This window comes from Trachurus japonicus, chromosome 10 (genome assembly GCF_045865225.1).
Source record: "Trachurus japonicus isolate A0001 chromosome 10, Traja_1.0".
Classification (NCBI taxonomy): Eukaryota; Metazoa; Chordata; class Actinopteri; order Carangiformes; family Carangidae; genus Trachurus; species Trachurus japonicus.
This window is the reverse complement of record NC_140916.1, coordinates 24,811,830-24,833,735: the sequence shown is the minus strand read 5'-3', so window position 1 is coordinate 24,833,735 and position 21,906 is coordinate 24,811,830. Positions and strand designations below refer to the sequence as shown.

The 21,906-nt window shown below is 41.3% G+C and overlaps 1 protein-coding gene across 5 annotated transcripts in view; it reads right to left on the bottom strand.

The window, feature by feature from the left end:
• Window positions 1–412: 412 nt before the first annotated feature.
• Window positions 413–21,906, bottom strand: part of gria1a (glutamate receptor, ionotropic, AMPA 1a) — a 64,741-nt gene continuing 43,247 nt past the window's right edge. Inside the window, exons 12-16 of one of the 5 annotated variants that reach the window (XM_085788348.1) lie at window positions 14,178–14,376; window positions 13,068–13,315; window positions 9,697–9,811; window positions 4,067–4,356; window positions 413–2,282 (exon numbers count right to left, since the gene is read on the bottom strand). In XM_085788348.1, coding sequence (XP_085644474.1) covers window positions 4,087–4,356; window positions 9,697–9,811; window positions 13,068–13,315; window positions 14,178–14,376 — 832 coding nt within the window. In that variant the 3' untranslated portion in view covers window positions 413–2,282; window positions 4,067–4,086. Of the gene's footprint in view, window positions 2,283–3,961; window positions 4,357–8,827; window positions 8,943–9,696; window positions 9,812–13,067; window positions 13,316–14,177; window positions 14,377–21,906 lie in introns of all 5 variants that reach the window. The other 4 variants (XM_085788346.1, XM_085788347.1, XM_085788349.1 and 1 more) reach the window with 4 other exon arrangements.

Genomic DNA, 21,906 nt, shown 5'->3' with positions numbered 1-21,906 from the left:
CAGGGTGCACCCCGCACTCACCCTGTGCTGTCACCCTGGGAATGGCTCCTGCCAGTCATAAATCAGTACAGCTCATGTTTGGATGAAGTTTAAGGGAGAAGGTTACCAGTATTTTGTTTTTCTTATTGTCAATAAATACGTACTATGGGAAGACCAAAATAAATCTAAGATAAGTATTTCTTGTGTAGTTGAATGCTGATAAACTGTAATTTATTCCTCTGTTACTACTAACAAATTGTAAAAGTGAATCAGTGTGGGAAGTTTACAGTTACAGTTTGTTTTTTTTGGAATAAATCCCACACACCACCAGGCTGCTGTACACGGTGCAGAAAATGTGTGTTAAAATAGTTCCCAATAAACTTAATATTTACTCTCATATTAGTAAAGCTGGCTTTAGTGTTAAGGACAATTGGAAAAACATGACACCAGCCTTATTCGATATGAATGTAAACCACAACATTAGCTGAAGCTTTCTACTGACGGCCCGTAACTCGTGGTAATAATTCAACAGAACGGACCAAGAAATGCAAAGTACATCATCAAAGTCCTTTTGTTTACAGTGCAGAGACATTTGGGATTACATTTTCTTTGTCAATCCCAGGCTGTCTACCCACTGTCATCTCTGCCCTCTCCTGTCCAGGGCCTGCCACTCTGGTTTCTGTTTATGTGACATGATCTGAGAGGGAGAGCTCCACAGCAGGGCCGTGCAGTGACCTCCGTAACCTTGACTTCCAATAAATAACACATAATGGCGACTGTGAAACCTCCTTTTTATGCTAGCTAGCAACAGTGAGAGGAGGCCAACTTTCCTTTTATAGGCCATGCACAATCTGCAGAGGATATGCCACTCTCAATAAATTGAGAGTGAATAGCTGCACTGCCCATTTCATTAAAACTGAATATGGCTGAAAATACATCACAAGGGTGAGTGAATTATGCAGCAACCGCTCTAACAATAGTTTGAGGAATATTTTCTCCAGATTATGTCTGGATATGTCAATTTTTGTTTGTGAACGTGCTGCAAATAGACCCCGCCCCACCACCCGGTATATCAATGGATATGCTATGAATGTCACAACAGTAGAATACAGTGTAAGGTCACTCAGTACTGTACATAGCCACAGAGTAATGTGTTAGTGTGTTGTCTGACACGGGTCAAAGTGAGCCGGCCTGACTCTGCGCTCTGAGCTCTGTGGTTATTAAATACTAAAACTCTCTATCTATATATGCTGGCCGAAACAAATGACCCAGCAGCAACAAGTGTGTAATGTATTTGTGTTCATTTGTGATAATGGTCATATGGCACAAAGACAAGGCATGATGTGTTAAATGAGGTGTAGCAGCAATGCATGTTTTGTTGTAGCCTGGTTAAACTGCTGATTTACCCAGCACTGACCTTTTAGTTGAGGATAAGTCAAATCAAACTACTTCTGACAAAGCTCTTTATGCTATTACAACAGTGTAAACCATATACCATATCGTAAAAACTGGCTATGCTACACAGAGCACTTTATCCTTCCAAAATGGCGTGTAAATGTGAGAGTGAGGGAGAGCGGGAATGTCCCAAAACAATATCGACTCATCGTAGCAGTCACAAGTGTTCGTCCTCCTCCTCTGCCACATCTGTGCAAAGACACATTCCGTCAGCCATCACAAAGCATCTAGGTAGTACAAGGTCAGCAGTGGAGGTGAAGATATTGCACACGCAGACTAACGTCAACAGCTCCATCGCAATGGCACAGCGCAGGTGTCACACTGAAGAATAAAGTGTTTTTTTTCCCCCCACATAAATGAACACTGTAAAAAATTCAAAAACACGCCCCGTTTACGGCTTCTTTATTGCAGCACATTTCCCTTCTTCTTTCCCGTATCTCTTTTCCGAACATCCACTTATTTAAAAAAAATGTTGCGAGTCTCTGTTCGTAGTTTGTAAGGAGCGGTTTGAGAGTGCATTTTGGCAGTAAGTAAAGTCTTGAAGGATTTTGGGCGCGTTGACAGCCAGGAGAACAGATGGGTCAAACTGGACAGCCATGATTTTTGAGGTCCTTAGAGTCTTGTGCTCTTCTTTTGCCCCACCCTGCCTATTCCTCGCCGCCAGCACAGTCATGTGATGATCACATGCCGGAGGCACCCAGTCCCATGCTGGCGGTGTGGCTCATACAGGGTAGCGTCTGAACGGTCTTGGGGAAGTCGTGTGTGAGGATTCGTCCGTTCTCTCCGCCGCTCCCGTTGCCGCTCATCCTGGTCAGGGTGGAGCAGCGCATGGCGTCGTTGATGGATTGCTGCAGAAACAAAGACACCACAGTTAGTCTGCACACATGATATCTGTATATCTCGCTCTATGTATTGTATATCCTAATGACAACAGAGAAAGCTTATGCAACACTTAGAGCTAGCAGCGCACAGTTATGCTCTTTAAAAGGTCTTTCAGCTATAGAGGGATAATCTGCAGGATGCAATTTCTCTGGTCTTTATTATACAAATATATGCGCATAAGCATCTGTTGATGTCACTATCTGAATGTGGTGCTGGCACACCAAGAATTTCGGGAGCAGAATGGGCTGTTAGGAGTCATAGGGTGCTAGTTTTCGCCCTCTTTATCTGGGCCTGAGTGCTGTTCGCGGGTGGTAAACCGTGGCACTGGCCGATGTGCATCGACGTCCTAATTTGCAACAGGAGGAGCAAAGCAGAGTGTGGGCAGTAAGAGCAGAGCTGCGGCTTCACTCATTGGTTTAATAGCTCCATTCTCCAGCCTGGCACAATAAAAGCCACTGGGCTCGAAAGCCGACCTAATGATGTGTGATGCACTCGTGTGTGCGTGTGTGAGAGCGCACATGTGCCTCTTTGGTGTCTGCCTGCCTACCCTATTCTATAGCTGATTAAATTGGGCAAAGCGAGTGCAACCTGGAGCAACCGGTGAGTGCTGCATGGAGACTGGAGAATTACACCACCCTCTAATTGGAACGGCGTTGTTGTTTCTTTCAAGCCAAACAGCATAAAGGCACCGCTGGACTAATAGGCTCCTCGCCAGTCTCATCAGCATACTGATCAGGTGCCTCTTCGTGGGCTGATTAAAACATAAGAGATCTGTATTGAAGATCAGTCCTTGTCTTGGCCCTGCCTCGTTGTTTTTTGCTGTTTACACGAAGAGTATATCACTGGGCCACAAGGGGCTTTGATGTTGGAAGAATGAATCAAAGACTGCTTGTTGTAAATTGATCCATGAGGCAGATGACTAACAGCTTCCACATCACAGCTGTTGGAGGTCAGACCTCACATCTCCAAATAAAGTATCGAGCAACAAGTCCTGACGCTCAGACCTCTGAACATACAACAGTTTGAGTTAGACCTTTCGGGGGTTAAAGCAGTGATGAAAAAACATGTGAGCCGCACCGGGCCTGCCTTATGGTATACATATAAAGGATGTTCACCACAATGGGCCCTGCATTTGCGAGACAGTCAGCAAAAAGAGAGGAAGGAGCAGGGGAGAGATTTGCTCAGAGCGACAGAGGTAGATAGATGTACCACTGTGATTCAAATTGCCTTTACACCTGTGTTGCAAAGTGAAATTTCTCCTCTTGTGAAGCGATTATTGTAATGAGTGAAGAAATTTGATTTAAATAGAGGCCTGTGATTAACATTTCTTTAAACTGAAATAAAAAAGTTGAATGTGTATTAGAAATTTGTCCAACAGAAAAAGTGACTGTGTATTTAGATAAGGGGGTTATAATGCAGAGTGAGGGGTAGTGTCCTCTAACGTGATGAACACAGGAGAAATATTTATAAATTCAGGTGTATATACTGTACAATATATATAGAGAGAGGCATAAGGGCAATTTTAAATCAAGTGATTCGACAACACTGCAGATCAGTGACGTAAAGACTGAGCAAGGGAGCGGCAGAGGGAGAGAGAGGTACAGGAGAGCGGTTGCACTGCGGTGGAAGCCTTGAGAGGCCCTACTGTGATCACGGTTAGATGGGCGGAGAGGTGTGAGGAGGCGGATGTCATCATCATCATCATCATCATCATCATCATCATCATCATCTGGATCACAGCGTTTCCTACCCCGTGGCTGTGCTCTGCCCTTATATCTTAACAGTGTTGTTGGCGTACAAGCCGTAGCTCTGCAGCTCTGTGTAGGGGGCGCTAGCACCACTGTCTAAGGCTGAGCAGTGAAAGGCCTGAGCGGCTGAGGCGGCAGCGGCTCGCGCGGTGGACACCTTCATTCGGCGCGACTCGGTCCTGGACTTGTAGCAGAACTCCACCAGCGCCACCAGCATGGCCAGGCCCAGGCCGCCGATCAGGATGTAGAAGACTCCTGCAACGTTGCTGAGGCTCAGAGCGCTCGTCTTGTCCTGGAGGGAGGAGGGGGAAGAGAAGGGGGCAGAGCCAAGTGTTGAGTATGTACGGGTATACAGATATGCACACATATGACACACACACATAGAGACAAACATTAGTCTGACAAACAGGAAGCACAAGTGCAAGGACTTCAACTCATCAAGGACCTCAACAAACTGACAAATGTACTCACACAGACCCACGTATACTGAAAGTTTCCGCACACACACACATACACACACGCTGCAATCATACATGTAAAGACACAGTCATATAACCACACAAAACATGAATTGTAAAAAGACATTTCAGAGGCCTGTCTTGCAAAGTTGGATTAAACTGAATAACTCTGGATTTAACTCTGGCTGTTTGATCTTGATAAATTAGGTAGAATTGTCAACGGTCATGACAATGCAGGGAGACGTTTTTGTCGGCAGGCAACTTTGAGAGGAACAATAATAATGTAAAATAAGTTTGAATAAAGTTGCTTTATTAATCCTAAAATACATTTTATTTCAGGAATAGATTAAAGATTTGTGAAATTGTTAGGTTTGTCTTTATGTACAAAACAGGGATTAGAGCTAAACATTATTGCAGGAGGCAGCTGACCACTACGTTAGGGTTAGAGGATGTCGTCACCTGTCAGAGAGCTCAGTACATTTATGATACCCACTGAAAAGGATAATGACAGGTCAAACTACCATTTCACACAAATAATGCAAATTCTCACTCAATCTTTGGCACATTTTACAATATATATTGATAAAAAAATGACCATAAAAAAATTTGTAGTGCAGCTTCCTCTGTGGGAATAAACCCGAGCTTCACATAGAACAGCAAGAGCAGTAGCTGTGTCCTGAGGTTCTTGCAGTGACTGACCAAGTGTAGACAGTTGGACCCATATCTCATCACTGCAGAAACAGAACTTCATGATGACACTATCACATAAATAAGATGTATTGTGACTGCGCCCTAATGACGAGAAGTAATCAGACTTTTTAATTTAAAAAAAGAAGAATGTCTGCACAGTGAAAATTAGCTCCCAGTGATTTATTCAAGCCACATTTTGGTCACAGGCCTTCATCAAGTCATTTTTAATTTAACAAAGCATGCTCCTGCAGTGCTCCTCTCTACATCAACAGAGGCTTCATTAATGAAACATTTAAACTTTCTGTTTGTTTCTCATATTAAGTCTTGTGATTTTTCTTGTTTTTTATAAGAGAGGAGGACAAAGTTGTTTATGTTTCTTTGAAGTCCCTCCTGTTGCAAATACACAGCCTCATAGCTGTTTTGAAGACCAGATGTCCAGACTCACCGGTGGATTAGATTAGCAGGACCAGATAGTAATTGAAAGATATTCTCACTGTGTTGAATGTGCTTTGTGAGACAGGCCCCAGATATTAAGAACAGATACTGATCTAAAAATGTTTGACTACTTCATATACATTTCTTTACATGTAAACACACACAGCAGTTTTCTATAAATAACATCTCATGGGGGAATGGTGGGTACAGGTCAAGTGCATTAACCCCTAACAACACATGCATTCATGCAGCAACAGCACAAACAAGTCTTCTGACAAGTTTGACATTGCTTAAAATTATAGGTCATTATTCTCTACTGCAATGGCGATTCCTTACTTCCCAACTTACATTTACACCTATTAGTAGTTCCTAATTAAATGAAATCGTTAAAATTAAAACTTAAATCAGTCGATCCAATTTAATTCGTGGAACAATCAGGGCTAACTGAGGATGTTATTTCATGTAAATCCACTTGGGGAATACCTTTGAGATCAATGCCACATGGAAACCTATTCTGTTACATGTTGTGATGCTTTGATGTGAAATGATCTTAAAAATAGCAGAGGTTATTAGCCACCACAGATTTTCTGGCTTTTAATTGTCCGTTAATTTAGATAAATAGAATTTAACTCCAAGGATACATTTGCATTTTAACTTATTTAGTCCGTCTAAAGGCCAAGCATTATTTAGAATAAACCCTATCATATAAAGTTGTAATTACGTATGTGGTGTGAATAAAGTTTTAATACTCTGGCAAGGGTGTCAAAGTATGAGCTATGAAGGACTGAAAGTCTGTAGATTTCAGGTTGAAATTATGTTCATCACCTGGAGCTGTGTTGGTCCAAGCTGCCAAATCCTAGGATAGTGTGTATGTGAATGTGTGTGCATTCAAACTTTCTACTTAGAAATACAAAAGATACTAATTAAGTGTCTTATCACTTCACACTACTAATAAATGTTTAATGTATGAAGTTAGAGAGACCGTGGGAGTTCTTTAAACATAGGAGAAAGTTGTTGCAAAATAAAAAAAAAGCAGCTCATCATTGAAAGAAAGGCATCTTCGTCAGGCAAGAAGATTGAAACTTCTTATCCCTTTAAGGTGAACATTGAACTAAAGCAGCCAGTTAGCCAGTTCCAGATGTTTCTTGGCTACTTTTGTTTTTTTGTATGAAATAAATACCACAGACAAAACAAATAACATAAAAAAAAATGTTGTTGTTGCCAAATTAATTTTGTTACATTTGGATGGAGTCAAGCTAGCAGCTACCCTGTTTCTACTCTTTATGCTAAACTAATCAAACTAGCTGTAGCTGCATCGCTAGTGCACATGAGAGTGGTATCAATCTTATCATCAAACTCTCCTGAAGAAGAGGATCAAGCATATTTTCAAAAATTTCAAATTATTTCTTTCAAGTGATGTCATATCGCCAGACACTCATAAAGTTCCTGTAGAAAGTTAAGTACAGAGATATTTAAATTGGCATAATAAATTGCTCTGTTGTGACTTCTGTCAGCAAACATATTTATTGAGCTGTTAGCTATGAGTTATAATATTTTTCATATCATCTGTAGTAGTTTAGCAGAGACAGGGCCCATCATAGTACATAGTTTGACACCCTAGCATTAAACTATGAAAATATTGGAGGAGAAAAAGCTCTTGTGCTGACAGATCAGAAGGCCAGCTGACATCTCTACTGCATTCAGAGGTAGCTAAGCTCAAGAGCAAAGACTTTTCTGTCGGGGAGAGCCGCTTGGTGAGACAGTGGATAACATAAACCACAGATGCAGGCAAGCACAGTAGCAGACATGGCGCGACTTGGGGGTTCGATCTGGCGGACTGACAGGGTTTGCATCCATACGTGCACATTCTGCAGTGAGAGTTGAGGCAGAGTTAACATAAGGGCCAAAATGCAAAGGTTAAAGCTCATCTTATTTGAAAGGTTCAGTAAACTCCAATAGCTTAATGTCATCATCTGTCTCCATCATGTTCTGCTTCTTTTTCTTATTTCTTTTTTTCCTCCTTGGGAAGAAGATCTATTCCAGCAAATTGCTTTCAGAGTAATTTATATTTAATCTAGCACAAACTCAAGGTTATCAAAGGACTTGATCTGTGTGTATGTGTGTGTGTGTTTAGGAGAGGGGTTGGACAATCTATTTTAAGAGGATTTATCTCACCTATATGGTAACTGTAGTCCCTTTGTGTATAACAGTATAAATAACAATCATAACTAATCCACCACACAATATTTATTTACACGCTGGTAATGAACATTAAATCTCTGACAACACAAGCTCATCAGTGGGAAGGAACAGACACAAGAGCGCCACCAGAATACCGGCCTGAATATAAGACAATGCTTTGTTTAGGAAGAAGCATTTACAAAATTGGGGGTCGCCAAAGAACTGCTAATTTTAAAAAAAGAGCTCTGTTAAGCTTGTGTTAGTGTTGCTAAGCATACTACACACTAATACTTGCTAGCGCTGATCTATTTCCTCCATGGATTTCCATGTTAATGCTACAGCAGAAATGTGTAACAAGTATTTTTTGAAAATGGGTAGACCAGTGAGAGTTAAAAATGTCAGAGGAAAATTGTGCATTGTGCGTTTCATCATTTAAAGTTTTAAAAGCAGCAGCATTACACATTGTGGTATTGTAGTAGCTGTATAGCTATAAAATATAATATTACTGACAGAGCAGTGATATTGATAGTGATAGTAATAGTAACAGTAGAAGTGACAATAGCAAGTGGAGGTTTGTATTGATTCCATTATTGGAATTCAAAATGTTTCTTTATGAAGCCAAAGTGTTCAATCAATTTTTTTGTTCTCATATTATTCATTATTTTGTATCCTGGACTGCACTGTTTTTCGCCAATGCATCATTTACTTTGAAAATGTAACTGTTTAAGTTGATTACTTTGTTTTTAATAATGTACCGATCCTCTATTTAAATGTAATGTCACAATGTCTGCATTTAGTGTTTCTCATCTTAACAAAAGTCAGTATCCAAAATGCAGGTTTATCTTATGTTCAGGCCAATATGGTGACACTGCCAGAGCCACATGGGCAGGATTGCTCAGTGTAATAGAGGCTGAGGGCTGGACGTGGGGCTGGTCTAGGATCAGGGCAGGGTTGTGCTGGAAGGTGCTGTGAGGTGACAGGTTTGGGTTGGAGACTGACCTTTCTTCCGGAGTCCTTGCTGCCACACTCCCCTTTATCGTACCACCATTTGTTTTTCAGTTTGTCTAAGACGGCTTGCTCATTGAGTTTCAACACCGCTAGGTTTACTGGGATTCTTCCAACCATAAGGAAATAACATAAATAACATATTATACCATGTTATTTTATGTTATTAATTCAGAAACACACAGCAGCAAATACATACACACGTTAATGCTTGAGCTGGCTTATCGGTCAAAAAACAAAAAAAACAACTTATCACTTATCACACTCCACACACACGCGCACACACATACACATATATAAAGCATAAAAATCATTAGTGCCAAAGTGATATGCATTAATACTCCATCTAGCTTTGTTGGCTTGCTCCCTAAGGCAGTAGATGTGTATTACTATATCACTTTGGGTAACCGGCACACTGCTTACCCTCATTTATGCAACACAAATGTCTCAATTGTATCTTTAGTCAAAAGAAAAGATCTTAATGGCCACATTTGATAACTAAACATGAAAATAATCCACATCCACTAAAATGGATGCATGTGGCTTAAAAGTGCCATTGAGCATGAGGTACCCAGCTGGTTTAATTATTACACATTGATCGGTTTTCATTTTGTTTAAGCAACGGAGATGATACCAAATTGCCCCCCCCCCCTCTGTGGTTTACAGATTCAGTCCCTGTGAGCTACATAACATAACCCCTCCCTTTGGCACTGTCCCATCACTCGTCCCCACACCACAGAGAGATCAAATGTTGCCTGAGTGGAAATGCAGTGAGGGCCTGCCGGTTACCCACTTCCCCACAACTCCCCCTCCACTCCCAGTGGTGGTGGGTTACCCGTAGGGTTTTTCAAACTGGCTCTGACCTTGGAGTCCCCGCCCCCGCTGCCGCACTCTCCCTTGTCGTACCACCACTTGTTTTTCAATTTGTCCAAGAGGCCCTGCTCGTTCAGTTTTAACACTGCCAGGTTTACTGGGTTTCTTGAAAATAATATGAAACGATAGCCATTAGGAGACACTCTATGGGACAGATATAAGAAGATTGGTCGCATGGTGGTGGTGATTATGGCAACATTGACTTTCTATTTGAGACCCTCCTGCTGATGACTACTGATATGAAGCAGGAGTACTGGCTTTAGATGCACATGTTCAGTATATGTTAGTTGGGGCTACAGTGCTGAGCACCCATACTGTAGTAAAGTCAGGTTTTACCAAGCAGGGGCCTCAGAGCGAGGCAGAGCAGACACTATAAATGGAGATGACTTGGAAACAGAGGACTGTCTACAGATGGTAATTTCCTTTCAGTGGCTCCAGCATACAGATTGCTATGGTAACTAACCTATCAATATTCAGCCCATAACTGCATCCTGGTGGATAGAAGCTTGTGTTGATTCATTTATAACTATCAGCGGATACAGGCTGGGGCTTTGAATGTCTTAACTGTCAGGTTCACTTTGATAAAAAAACTTTTCTGTCTTTAACAGGCTGAAAGGAAACTGTTGGACCAACTATAGGTGGAGTCCTGAGACCACGTGATCTCATCCAAAGCATCTCCTCAAAGGTTGCTCGCTCTCTCTGGTGAGTGTGTGTGTGTATTTCCTAGAGCTGACTGGCCAAGAACAAAGACTCTCTCCATCCGCAAATCACAGAAAGGCAGAATCTGACAGTATAATTTGGATAAAAGAAGTAGAGATCACAGTCTCTGGCAGATTGTCTTCTCTCTCGAATCAGTGCCACTCTGTGCAGCGGCAACAGTTTAGCTCGGTTTTATTCTACCGTTCTCTTCAGCGGACGCAGAAGAGTCTTTATCCCCAACCTTGAGTTCACAGCACAGCTGTAGGGAACACAGAGCTGGTAAAACCTCTGAATTCTTTCTCAGCCCAGTGGACTCAGACAGAAAGAAAGAAGTCAAAGTGTGTGGACATGAATGATCTGGAGACCTGCAGGTCATTAGGTTAGTTTGGTCAGTTGGATCGAGGTGAGCAGATGTCAGGAAGGCGACTGTATGTTAGGTGGGATGGGGTCAACAGTCAGGCAGGAATGGGGGTGGGCTGGACACTGTATGAAAGAAATGGAGCAGGAAACACAGTATATTTACAAAACATTAACCAAACTTATCAGGAAGTATTCTTTGATGACAGCCCTGTAATTTGAAGAGTCATTTGAGTATCTTTGTTTTCAAAGAGCTATGCTCAATTAGACCTGCACTGCAACAACATACATACAGTACTGTATATTGATGAAATGTTTTTTTTTGCTGATGGAATCAACTGCTGCTATTGAATCTTTGTGATAAAATCGTATAAGAAAAGTAACTAGTCACTGCATGTGTCAGATAAGTTGAGTAAAAAGTGCAGATTAAAAAAAAAAAAGACTTAGAAGTATAAAGTAGCGTGGAAATACTATAATTAAGTACACATACCTCAAACTTCAGTACAGTAACTGAGTAAATGCACTTGTGAAGCACAATAAGGCAGTGAAACTGCAACTGTTGTTGTTACTGTTTGTAGCTAGTTAATGCAACCAAAAACTAATGTAATCTATTGAGTTTTTCCACATTCGTGAAGTAAAGTTTATCATTATCCCAATAAGTTCCAGGTATCTGATTGGTACGAACAGATACTCTGAGTTTAGGTGTGTGCCTCAGTATCTAGATCGAGAGAATGAGATATGTGCATCCTATTGAGGAAAGTTGGAAATTCAGAAATACAAATTACTGTATTAACAATGCATTGCAAGTGTAACTGAACTGAACTCTTTGAACTGACAGGACATTCACACATGTCTGATTCCAGGTGAGCAGTTTAGTCCCTCAACTTCTCCCCGAACAACATCTGAATCATTCCTGTTTTCCAACAGTTAGTACAAAACGTCTACGGTAATTCTGAACATTTCTAATCTGTTAATGAGACTCAGTATCAGACATCTGTGAATGGACAGGAGTGGCAACCTGAGAATAATGCACATTGCTTGGCTAATAATTAACACAAAGAGAGTGGAGATAAAGGGGGCCATCCTCGGCTGTTCAACACTGCATCCTATTGCTCCGCCCAAGGTTTAGACCTATCTGACGACAAGACTTGGAAGCAGATTCAATTCACCACTTGTCTTACTACTAATACAGCACTTACTGGCAGTATGAAATCCAATTTGTCTGAATTTTATAAGAAGCCACTGAGTAAGGCTTGTCAGCGTGTTCTGACCTTTGGCTGTCTACCAAGGTGGAAGCCGAATGAATCCTCAGAGAGTTTGAATGAAATCTCCCCCATATGGCTCCTTTCATTAAAATGAATGGGGCCTATTAGCAATAGATTAAAAGCTTCAGATGCCACCAGCTCCTGTACTCTCTCTCTGTATTTGCAGGAGAAATTTGAATGGGAAGTTGGTTAATATGTTAATGTAATGTGAAAAGACAGCTGCTGCTCTTGGACATCGATGGCAGAAGTGCATCAAGTATGAATTAACATTCATTACATCAATTATCACATCGAATATGGCAAATATAAATTCAACTCTGCTGACTTTACATTCAAGGTGTGAGCCCTGGCGTAAGTGGGAAAGTAGCCATATGGGATGTGCTGCTTGTAGCTGTGATCCAGCTTCAAGAGCCCTGCTGGTTTGTGAGAGAGAGAGAGGTGCATTTACATTTTCTGTGTGTGTGTTTGAGGGGATGCTTGAGCTCAAAGCGCACCGCGAGAAAACCAAACACTCATGAAAAAGAATGTAATTAGGGGGCTGCAGGAAAACAAGTGCGGGATATATTTCGTAATCCTACTTTCCACTTCGGCTAGAGCTCACAAGTCAGCTCGGAACAGCTGCATACATACATATGCAGACACAAATAAAAATGAAGACTGGCATGATGAAGTTGTAAATGTTGTGTATGTGAAAACTTTGAACAAGTTTGATGCAGTTTTGTAGAAGTAAAATATGTAAAAAGAGCATGCCTTCTACACGTGATCAGAATTAAGTAAGTAATGAAAGTATGAAGAACAAAATGTTAATACTGATGACTTATATTTCTATGACATAAAAAAAAATGTAAATCAAAAAATTAAATCAAAATGGATGAAACCAAGCAATCTAAGGTCATGTAGATGTGTGCATGCACGAGCACACGCTGCAAGAACTGAGCTCAATGGACAAATGAAAAGGTGACATATGACGCTCATGCATGAGCTCCAGTAAAAGCCCTTGAAAGCTTTTACCGGGCCACTCCGAAGTGGCAGGGGTTTACCTGAGGGGGGAGCCCTTGGGCGTGGCGATGCCATAACCTTTAGAGTCCAGGTTCCCTCCCACCTTCATGGTGTCGCAGGGTTTCCTCTGCTCTATGTACTCATTCATAGTGGACTCCAGCAGGTAGGCATACTTCCCCTTGGACTTCCTGACTCTCATCACACCCTCATCTGTGGTCTTGACAAACACGGACGGGTCAGCCGCCTTCATGTAGGACCACATCTTCTCAAACACAGCGATCTTAGACCTCTGTGGAAATGAGAAACAGAGGAAGAGACATCATGTATAACACCTCCTACAGTAATGCTCCTGCTGGATAAAGTAGACAGCTGTAGTGTACATCTTCTGCCTTAAATCTATTCGACAACAAGTCAAAGTTGTCCAGAATATTTTTTAATTGATTTAAAAGTGATTTAAAAATTATCTGTATTCAAAAGGACTTTTTTTTTTTATCTTGTCTTGTTCTAATGACTGGGAAACAACCTACTGAACAAACTGACTTTAGTAGAACCTGCTGAATAAAAAACTTGTAGAACAGGAGTCTGCAGACATAACCATAAAAACACAACTGAATTAACAGTCATTCTCATATTTCCTTTTTTTTTTTTTTAGGTTTGGTTGTGGTAAACACAGTAAACATTTAAATCAAAATAAATCTTTATATAGATATGGGCATGGTCTTGGGTGAAAAATCCTGACACTGACGGGTTCAGCCTGAGCTGTTCAAATATGGATGACAGTGTAGGAGTTTGGTGTGTGTGTGTGTGTGTGTGTGTGTTTTATACCACGCACAGTGTATGATCTATCGTATCTTCAAAGTAAAAGAAAATTCACTCACTGACTAAAATCTCTGCTCCAGAAATAATGAGTACTGCATAGCAATGTAGTGGGGTCAAAAATACAATATTTCTTTCAATATTTTTTTTCTTTTGTGTAGCAAAAGTCATACGTTCTCAAGTATAGTACATGTCCAAAAATAAAACTACTCAAATAAAAGTACTTTGCTTCTGATTTAATTGCCGAACTGGCAAAATACAGGATGGCTTTTAATGTGAAGCAGTCTCCAGAAATGTTGTGTATTTGTCCCACACTTGAACAATTGTTTCCTCACCCTGAAGAACTCTTTGGTAGAACCTGCATCCAACGTTCCATAGGCGATTTCCGTCTGCTTGGCCAAATCCTCAGCGCTCTCTATAGGAGACACCATCCTCTCCACCGTCAGGAAGGCAGCCAAGTTGGCAGTATAGGAGGAGATGATGATGAGGGTGAAGAACCACCACACGCCTCCAACGATACGGCCAGACAGCGAGCTAAAAACAGGAGGACAGGATGTGTGGTTGGTTCAAAAATAGACACATTAAAGACGCTGTATTACAAGATCATGTTCAAATATCCCAATGTTGTGTTTTTCATCATATCAAACGGAATAAATTACATATTAATGCGCTGACTTGGAAAATAAATAGTATTAGTCTTTTTCATCCAGGCCAAATTTTTCCCACAACAATCAAGGAAATCAATCAAAAACCTTGTGATATTCACTCCATCCAAATGACCTACATTGCATCACGCTCCCTCTGCACTCACACACTCTTCATTCCACCAGGCTTGGAGAGCTTAGTCCAATGTGCTAAGGAAAGATAACCAGTTCAACAAAGGCCCACTCAGCTTCCTGCCTGCCAAATTAATCTCACTTTAAGAAAGTTGCCAATATGTTTCATGCAACCACACGCATTAATTGTTGGGGATTAATAAACAGAGAAGAACACTTCTCACTGCTCTAATTGCACTTTCCAAAAAAAAGAAAAAAAGAAAAAAAAAGAAAAGAAACAGAAAAAGAAACAGGATGATTTTGGAGCAAAATCCCCTGAGTCAAATCCCTGTCTTTCTCCTGTGCATGTCTCCTCACCTCGAGAGAAGCCAGCTAGAACAGCAACAGCAGAAATCATGTTGCGTTACGTATCAGGTCTCCGACAAGCGCGGAGGCACAGAGTGGCGGGGGCTTACGCAATGAAAATGACACAAATCTGAAACAAAAAAGGCTTTCATGATTCACCTTTGTGGCGTCAAGCCAAATGGAGCATGAACATGAAGGCAAGATTAAGTATGGGGGGCGGAGGGGGTGGTAAAAAAAAAAAGGAGAGGGGGTAAAAAAAAAAAAAAGGAGAAGCTAAAACATAATCATTTAAGATGCTTTTCAGATGACGGGTGGATGATGAAAGAGCAGCCGGGGAGCGTGTGGAGAGAAAACACAGAATGGATGCAGAGCCTTTGAAAATCAGGCGGGAGAATGCAGAGCTGTCTGCAGGGTGTGTGTACGAGTGTGTGTGTGTGTGTGTGTGTGTGTTTGTTTTTTGACTCGTTCACTGATCACTGTTCAAACGGGTGTGGATAAGGTTAAGCTTTTGACTGTGAAGTAAGAGATGCAACATGTCTATTCAAACACCTCTGTGAATATTTATTACTGCAGCAAAACTCACCAACAATATGTTGAATTTCCTGCGTCAGGCATGAACATGTTTACCAGTAGCTGAACAAAATCACTTTATAAACACCTTTCGGTCCTTGGACTGAGAGGCAAACAGCACTGGTCTTACACATATTTATGGCATTGCCCAAAAAGCACACCTCCCAGCATAAATTCAGATTTATTATTCTTTTTTTGTTGGCTTCCCTTTACTTCCCCTATCGGCACTCCTCTGGTCTGGTTACTCCTTGTCTTTAATCCTTCCTTTAGTCCCTCTTACACAGTTTCCTCTGCTTCTATCTGAAACTACAGGCATCCACTCACATGCTAACTTCACACATCCACACAGTTGTTCTTGTGGACCCATATCAACGACCAAGTCACAGAAATGTTTGTGAAATACAGTATTTGAGGGGCAAAAAATGTAGAGCAACAAGTCACCTTCTAACACTGTCATCCTTCATGTTGTAATAAAAACACTTTTCTTATCTTGAAAAGGATGAACGCTTAGCCACAGCCTAACCGCCCCAATGTCACCCTTCTACAGTATAACGCTCAGTACAAGGTGCAGACAAAAAATGCTATTCATATGTCTGATATTTGCTCTGTGATGAAGCAGAATTGATATCATTTCCACTTAAGCGTGTGCAGCTTCTGTAGCTGCAGCACAGAACAAAATGTGGCGGAAATAGCCAAACAAAAAGGAGGGACGGCTGGATTAATGAACGTGACACAATATGAAAGACCTGCACACTTTGAGAACAGTAGAATCTCTCAGAAAGGGAAGTAAAACTAGTGCCTATTTTAAAGATGGTACCACCTCCACCACACAATTCAACTAAAAGGAAGGACACAAGTGGATTTCAGATGAGAGAAAATCTAACGTATTACTGATTTTCAAGAACATTTTATCACTCACACACAAAAGGAAATCAAAAGAAGCTAAAACATTAACCATTAGAGACAGGTTAAGGTCCTTCACGGTGACATACTCAAACAGATTTATTTTGCCCACCACAGCCAGTATATACTGTATATGTAGGACAAAGAGCAATAGCAAATTGTCAACATGTTTTAGCTGCTACATCCGGGACTGAAATCATTATTTGATTATCAAAACAGTGGCCAATTAACTTTCTGTCAAAACAAAGAATCAACTTCTCAGACAGACGAGGAGACGAGGGGCCGTCACCCACAACAACATAAGAAGAGACAATTATTCATCCTGGATGACAGATCAGATATCGGCCCATAATGCCTCTTGTCTGCAGGAGCAGATGAAATATGAATTTTACCTGGGGAGGTTTTGAGGACAGAAACGTTAATACAGGGGGAGTCCAAATCTACAGTCTGCAGGTTTCTTTGGTTCTTTCACAATAAAGATTACAAAATTCTGCGCACTACATTGTTGTTTGAGATGCGTCCAATTACTCGCCATTTGTGTGAAAAAGAGAAAACAGAGAGCCAACCTAAGAATGCGGGAAATGAGGGGAAGTGTGTTCTGTGAGGCTGAAACAGCGATACGACAGAGAGAGAGAGAGAGAGAAAGGGGGAAATGGCAGAGATGAAAAGTAAACTGGATAGTACCACCAGAGGCTGACAAACTTCTTAGCTTTGACTGCTGCTGGCCTCCAGAGATGGCAGTAAACAGCTGTCTAATCCTTCTCCTTCAGTCGCCCTTTTTTCTTTCTTTCTTTCTTTCTCTCTCTCTCTCTCCCTCCCCTTTCTTTTTACTTTCCCCTCCATCCACCCCGCATCTCCGCTGCGCTCTCAGCCTGTCTCTTCGTGTGCTTGAGGGCTGACAGGGGTTTGTTTTTCCAGCCAAGACAACAATGGCCTACACCTTGGCACTGACACCGATGCATTCAAGTATGCACGCACGCACGCACGCTAACACGCACACATATACAAACATGCCTACACTTCTTTCTTTAGGACAAAGAAAGTCTGTGTGTGTCTGTGTGTAACAACCGGGTCACCATTTGCTGTGTGACTGGGATGAGGAGGAATAAAGGGGACGTGTGTGTGTGTGTGTGTGTGTCTATGTGTGTGGGCGTGTGTGTGTTGGTTCTTCTGCAGCAGTCTTCCTCCCCAGTTGAGAAGAGCGACTGGCAAACACAGACCTGTTTGTCTCTGTTTGTTTCCTTTTGAACTCACTTCCTTTGAGCCTCCTTTCCGCTCCTCATACATTATTGCGCAGCAGCCAACCTTGGTGCTGTGGTAAAACATTAACTAAGCTGTCTTATTACAGTAAGGGAAATCGTCCAAGTAGCACTGTAATTTCATAGTCTTGTTAAGGCAATGATTAATCAATTATTCACTCTGCCTCTTTTATTGCATTACTATGAAATGGAACGTAAGGGAGGCAGAGCAAGCACCAGCTCGACAGCACCGATGTGTACAGGAATATAGTACAACTGCATGTGCATATCATTAGTGCTGAAATGATCGGGCTGCTGAAATCATCTAAGAAGCAGCTACATCGAAGAAAGACGTCTAAATCAGATTACAAATGATCCGTCAGCCGGGCTCTGGGTTGAAATAAAGGTTTTGATAATACTGTATAAATATAAAGTAATGTTTGAGTGTCTGCTGGGATTGATGAGATAAGAGATATAGCCAATGGATGGATGGAGGGTTTGAGTACTATCTTTAATTTCATCCAGGACAAAATCTGACGCCATTCAAATCAAGTTAAATTAAGTAAACTTAAGTTAGCAGTCAACAATATTTCACACAAATAAACTATTAAAAAAATATGCACACTGTCCAACAGTTTATTTGCAATTATTTGGTGCTATACGGTTTTTAACAATAAAAAGCCATTGTAATAGGAGTGGCTATAAGCCGACCAACTGCATCAGCCCATGAGCAACAGAAAGTGACTACATAACAGTTTCTGATATCTACGTCTCTGGTGCGAAAAGCTGCACACTCAGATCCACTCCTAACTGTTAGAGGTGCATTGCATATAACACACCTTATGAAAAACACCATCAATACATTTGCAAACATAATAAATAATCAAACCTTTTGAAATTGGGAAAATCAACTCAAATTCTGTCTAACCCTAAAGTAGGTGCTCATAAAAGGAACCTCCTGGTAAGATAGACACAACTAAATACTTATGTAGAATGAAAGAGTCCCAAATTATGTTTGAAAAGAGAAAGATGGTCAAAATATTCAGAAAACACCATAAGACTCTTAACACCTCAGAGGAGCTTGGCAGCAGGTCTCACAGTTTTGGAAATCCCCTCTCCCCACATCTTTCCAACACTGGATTAGTGGTGTTTCAGGCCAGTTTCTGTAATTTTTTTTTTTTAATCAATGATTTGGCGTTGATTTTGAACTCAAATGTTCACTACGTTACAACAACATCACATCATAGCCACTCCCTACACAGCTACTGTAGTTTTTTTTTAGTGCACAGCCCAGTGTGGCCATTTGGAACAACAACTACAAACACTTTGGATTTCCACAGTGGCTGAGCAGCACGTCATATGATACAGTTTTGATAGACGAGTATAATCCCACCCTAAAAGCTTGAACCTCTGCATCACCTAAAGCTGATAAGGCAAGAGTGTTAGCAAACAGTTGCTTAGTTACACATCCAGCGCACGAAGCCACAGAGCCAACTGTGTATGTGTCCACTGTTCACTCTCCTTTAAGGTCTGGTCTCCACTAATCCCTAAGGGAGATATCTGTCTCTCTGGCTGCTAAAAGCTCCACTACATTCAACAGCTAGTCTCTAAATCTTTGTTGGTCTCTGTTTCTCGCCGCTGGCCTGCATGCACCGAGGCCAGAGGCCACCCTGTGCAGCATGAGCAACATGTCTCACTGTGTGGGGTGTATCCTGTTGTGAGTCATCTCTATGAGAGCTATGAAAGCAAACAGCTGCTGTTGAATTTGGAAACAGAGGTGGGTGAGCGAGACTGACCCGAAAACAATGAGCTAAAAGACTCTGAAACACCACGGAGAGCTGAGTGAAATGTTGCAGTCAGGTGATAATTATCTGCATGATTGACAATGGTGAGGGAGTGCTTTCATAGGAGAGGTTCTGCATATATTAATTACAGCAGCTTTAAAGAATCCAGGTGTTTTTCAAACTTGCAAATCCTCCCCTGAGACAGAATGTGATTGTATTGATCTATAACCTATACAACATATCAGTGTCAGTAGTGCATACTTGTGTAGTCACACATAACAGGAGTCAGGGACCAACACTTTTCCAGGTGTGTGTTTTGTAATGATGGTGAACCAAATTAATTGCGCATCGTCTGTCTGTCAGATCCAGATCTTTATCCTTTGTTATATGATCTCCACCCACAGTTCCCCGAGATTCAGCTGTAGCACTAAACTCTCATTAGAATTCCCCTGGCTGGCCTCCTCTATTCGATATGGTAATTAGCAATGACTAATGACTTTAGCAAGTGTAAAAAATGAGCCAGTAATGGCCACATTACAATGGATTAGGAATTACAGAGGTTTAAATGAGAAAGAAAATGGTCTCTAATTATGGTGTGATTCTAAGACAAATCAGGGATGGAAAAGGAGTTTTCTGCTACACTGCTATTTTTTGCTTCTCGAAAATCAGCAGGATGGATGTGTTTTAATGACTTGGCGCAACCACTCCTGATAGATCTGCTTGGACAAGATTGATTCCGTGCCAATCTATCGAGAAGACAAAGTGAGAGTGACAGAGGCTGGAAAAGTGGAGCTGGCAAGGGGGAAAAAAACATGAAACACAAGAGGCAGGAAAAAACCCCAGAGACAGCAGAGGTATATACACAAATACACATATACGTCAGTCTCAAGTGTGAATGAGTATGTACTGAGTAATTGGCCACTGCTGCGGTGAATTGCAAGAAATGTCCTTAGCAACCACGGCTCGCTGGAGGTGAAAATTATGACAGAGTTATGAAAAAAAAAAAACACACTAGGAAATTATTTATATCAACACCACATCAGGCAGCATCTACTTGTCATCACAAGACCACAGAGGAGAGAAAGTGACATAAATACCTATATAGGTTTAGCCGTGCAAACACGAGGAGGAGTGAATGAAGACATCAAGTCCCATTGGGTATTTCTCCAAAATAAAAGCCTTCTTCTTAAATACGATGACAACCACGTACTGTAAAGCTCTACTCCATTAGTTACCTGTGGTTGTTTTTGTGTGTACAAAGTGTCTGTATTTGCTGACATACATATATCACAGGGCTTTTGTTACTTAGTGTTGCCTTAGCTGCTTGTAAATGTTATGAATTGATAAAAGTTTCATTAAGCCCCTCGATTCCCTATAGCCTCCTCAGTGAAAAACAGCCTGTTAAACACATGCATAATAATGCAGGCACATCAGGGTAATTAACCAGAATAAAGTATTTATAAATGTGATTAGTTTTTTATGTAACTCTTGCCTCCATATAGGTCACTGTGGTTCTTGAAAGCACACGCAAAAGGGCAATTTTGGTCCTCCTCTGTGGCTCCAAAACTGAGCTCAGCAGACACGCCAAATTGGTTGGATGTGCAACACACAATGCTTTTAGTGCACGCCAGGCCACAGAAAACAACAGACAGTTTGTCAAAACGCACTTATCTGACGCTGACAGTGTGTTTTGTAGCTTTCCACCACTTCATTGTCTCGACATTGCTAAATGAGGCTCTGAGGGATGAGAATATGTTGTGGCCAGTATTGTTCCAAAGTGGTGGCTTTACTTCTGGTTTGAAGTGCTTGTGCTTTTGTTTTGTTGCTCTCACGATTGTTAGATTGCATGTTTTTCACTTTCATCCTTCAAGGCCAAACTGCAATGTAAGCTTTAAGCAAAGAGCAGAAAATTATTTATTAAAGCACCACCGCCTCCCTCACCCCCCTCTCTCCATCTAAAGGTCAATATTACCATGCCATTGAGTTGAAAAGAGAATATTATGATAATGTTGTTACCAGCCTGCAGCGACCACACCAAAAGCTGGTAATTACACTCATTCAAGTACGCTATGGAAAATCAGACAAAAGCGTTACAATCCAAAATGCTATGTGATTGTTTATTGCATGTTGTTTCGTTTCGTTAAGAAGCAGCTGGGTTAAGTGGCTGTTTTGCAGAGAACGATGGAAAGGTTGGAGCATAAACAGAAAACAATGAAGCTCCCAGCTATTCAGAAATCAATATGTTTGAGATACGACAGCAATCGTCCGATCTGTGTGCACACGCTGGCCGAATGATATCATGGATGCCGTCTCTTACCCTCATGTAACCTGAGATAAGTCCGTGCTGGCGAGCTGTGAGAATGCTCGCTTCACGCCCACACACATACGCGCAGCCTCTTAGTCACTCAGGCAAGAAAACAGGAATCCAAACATCACAACTGTTCACAC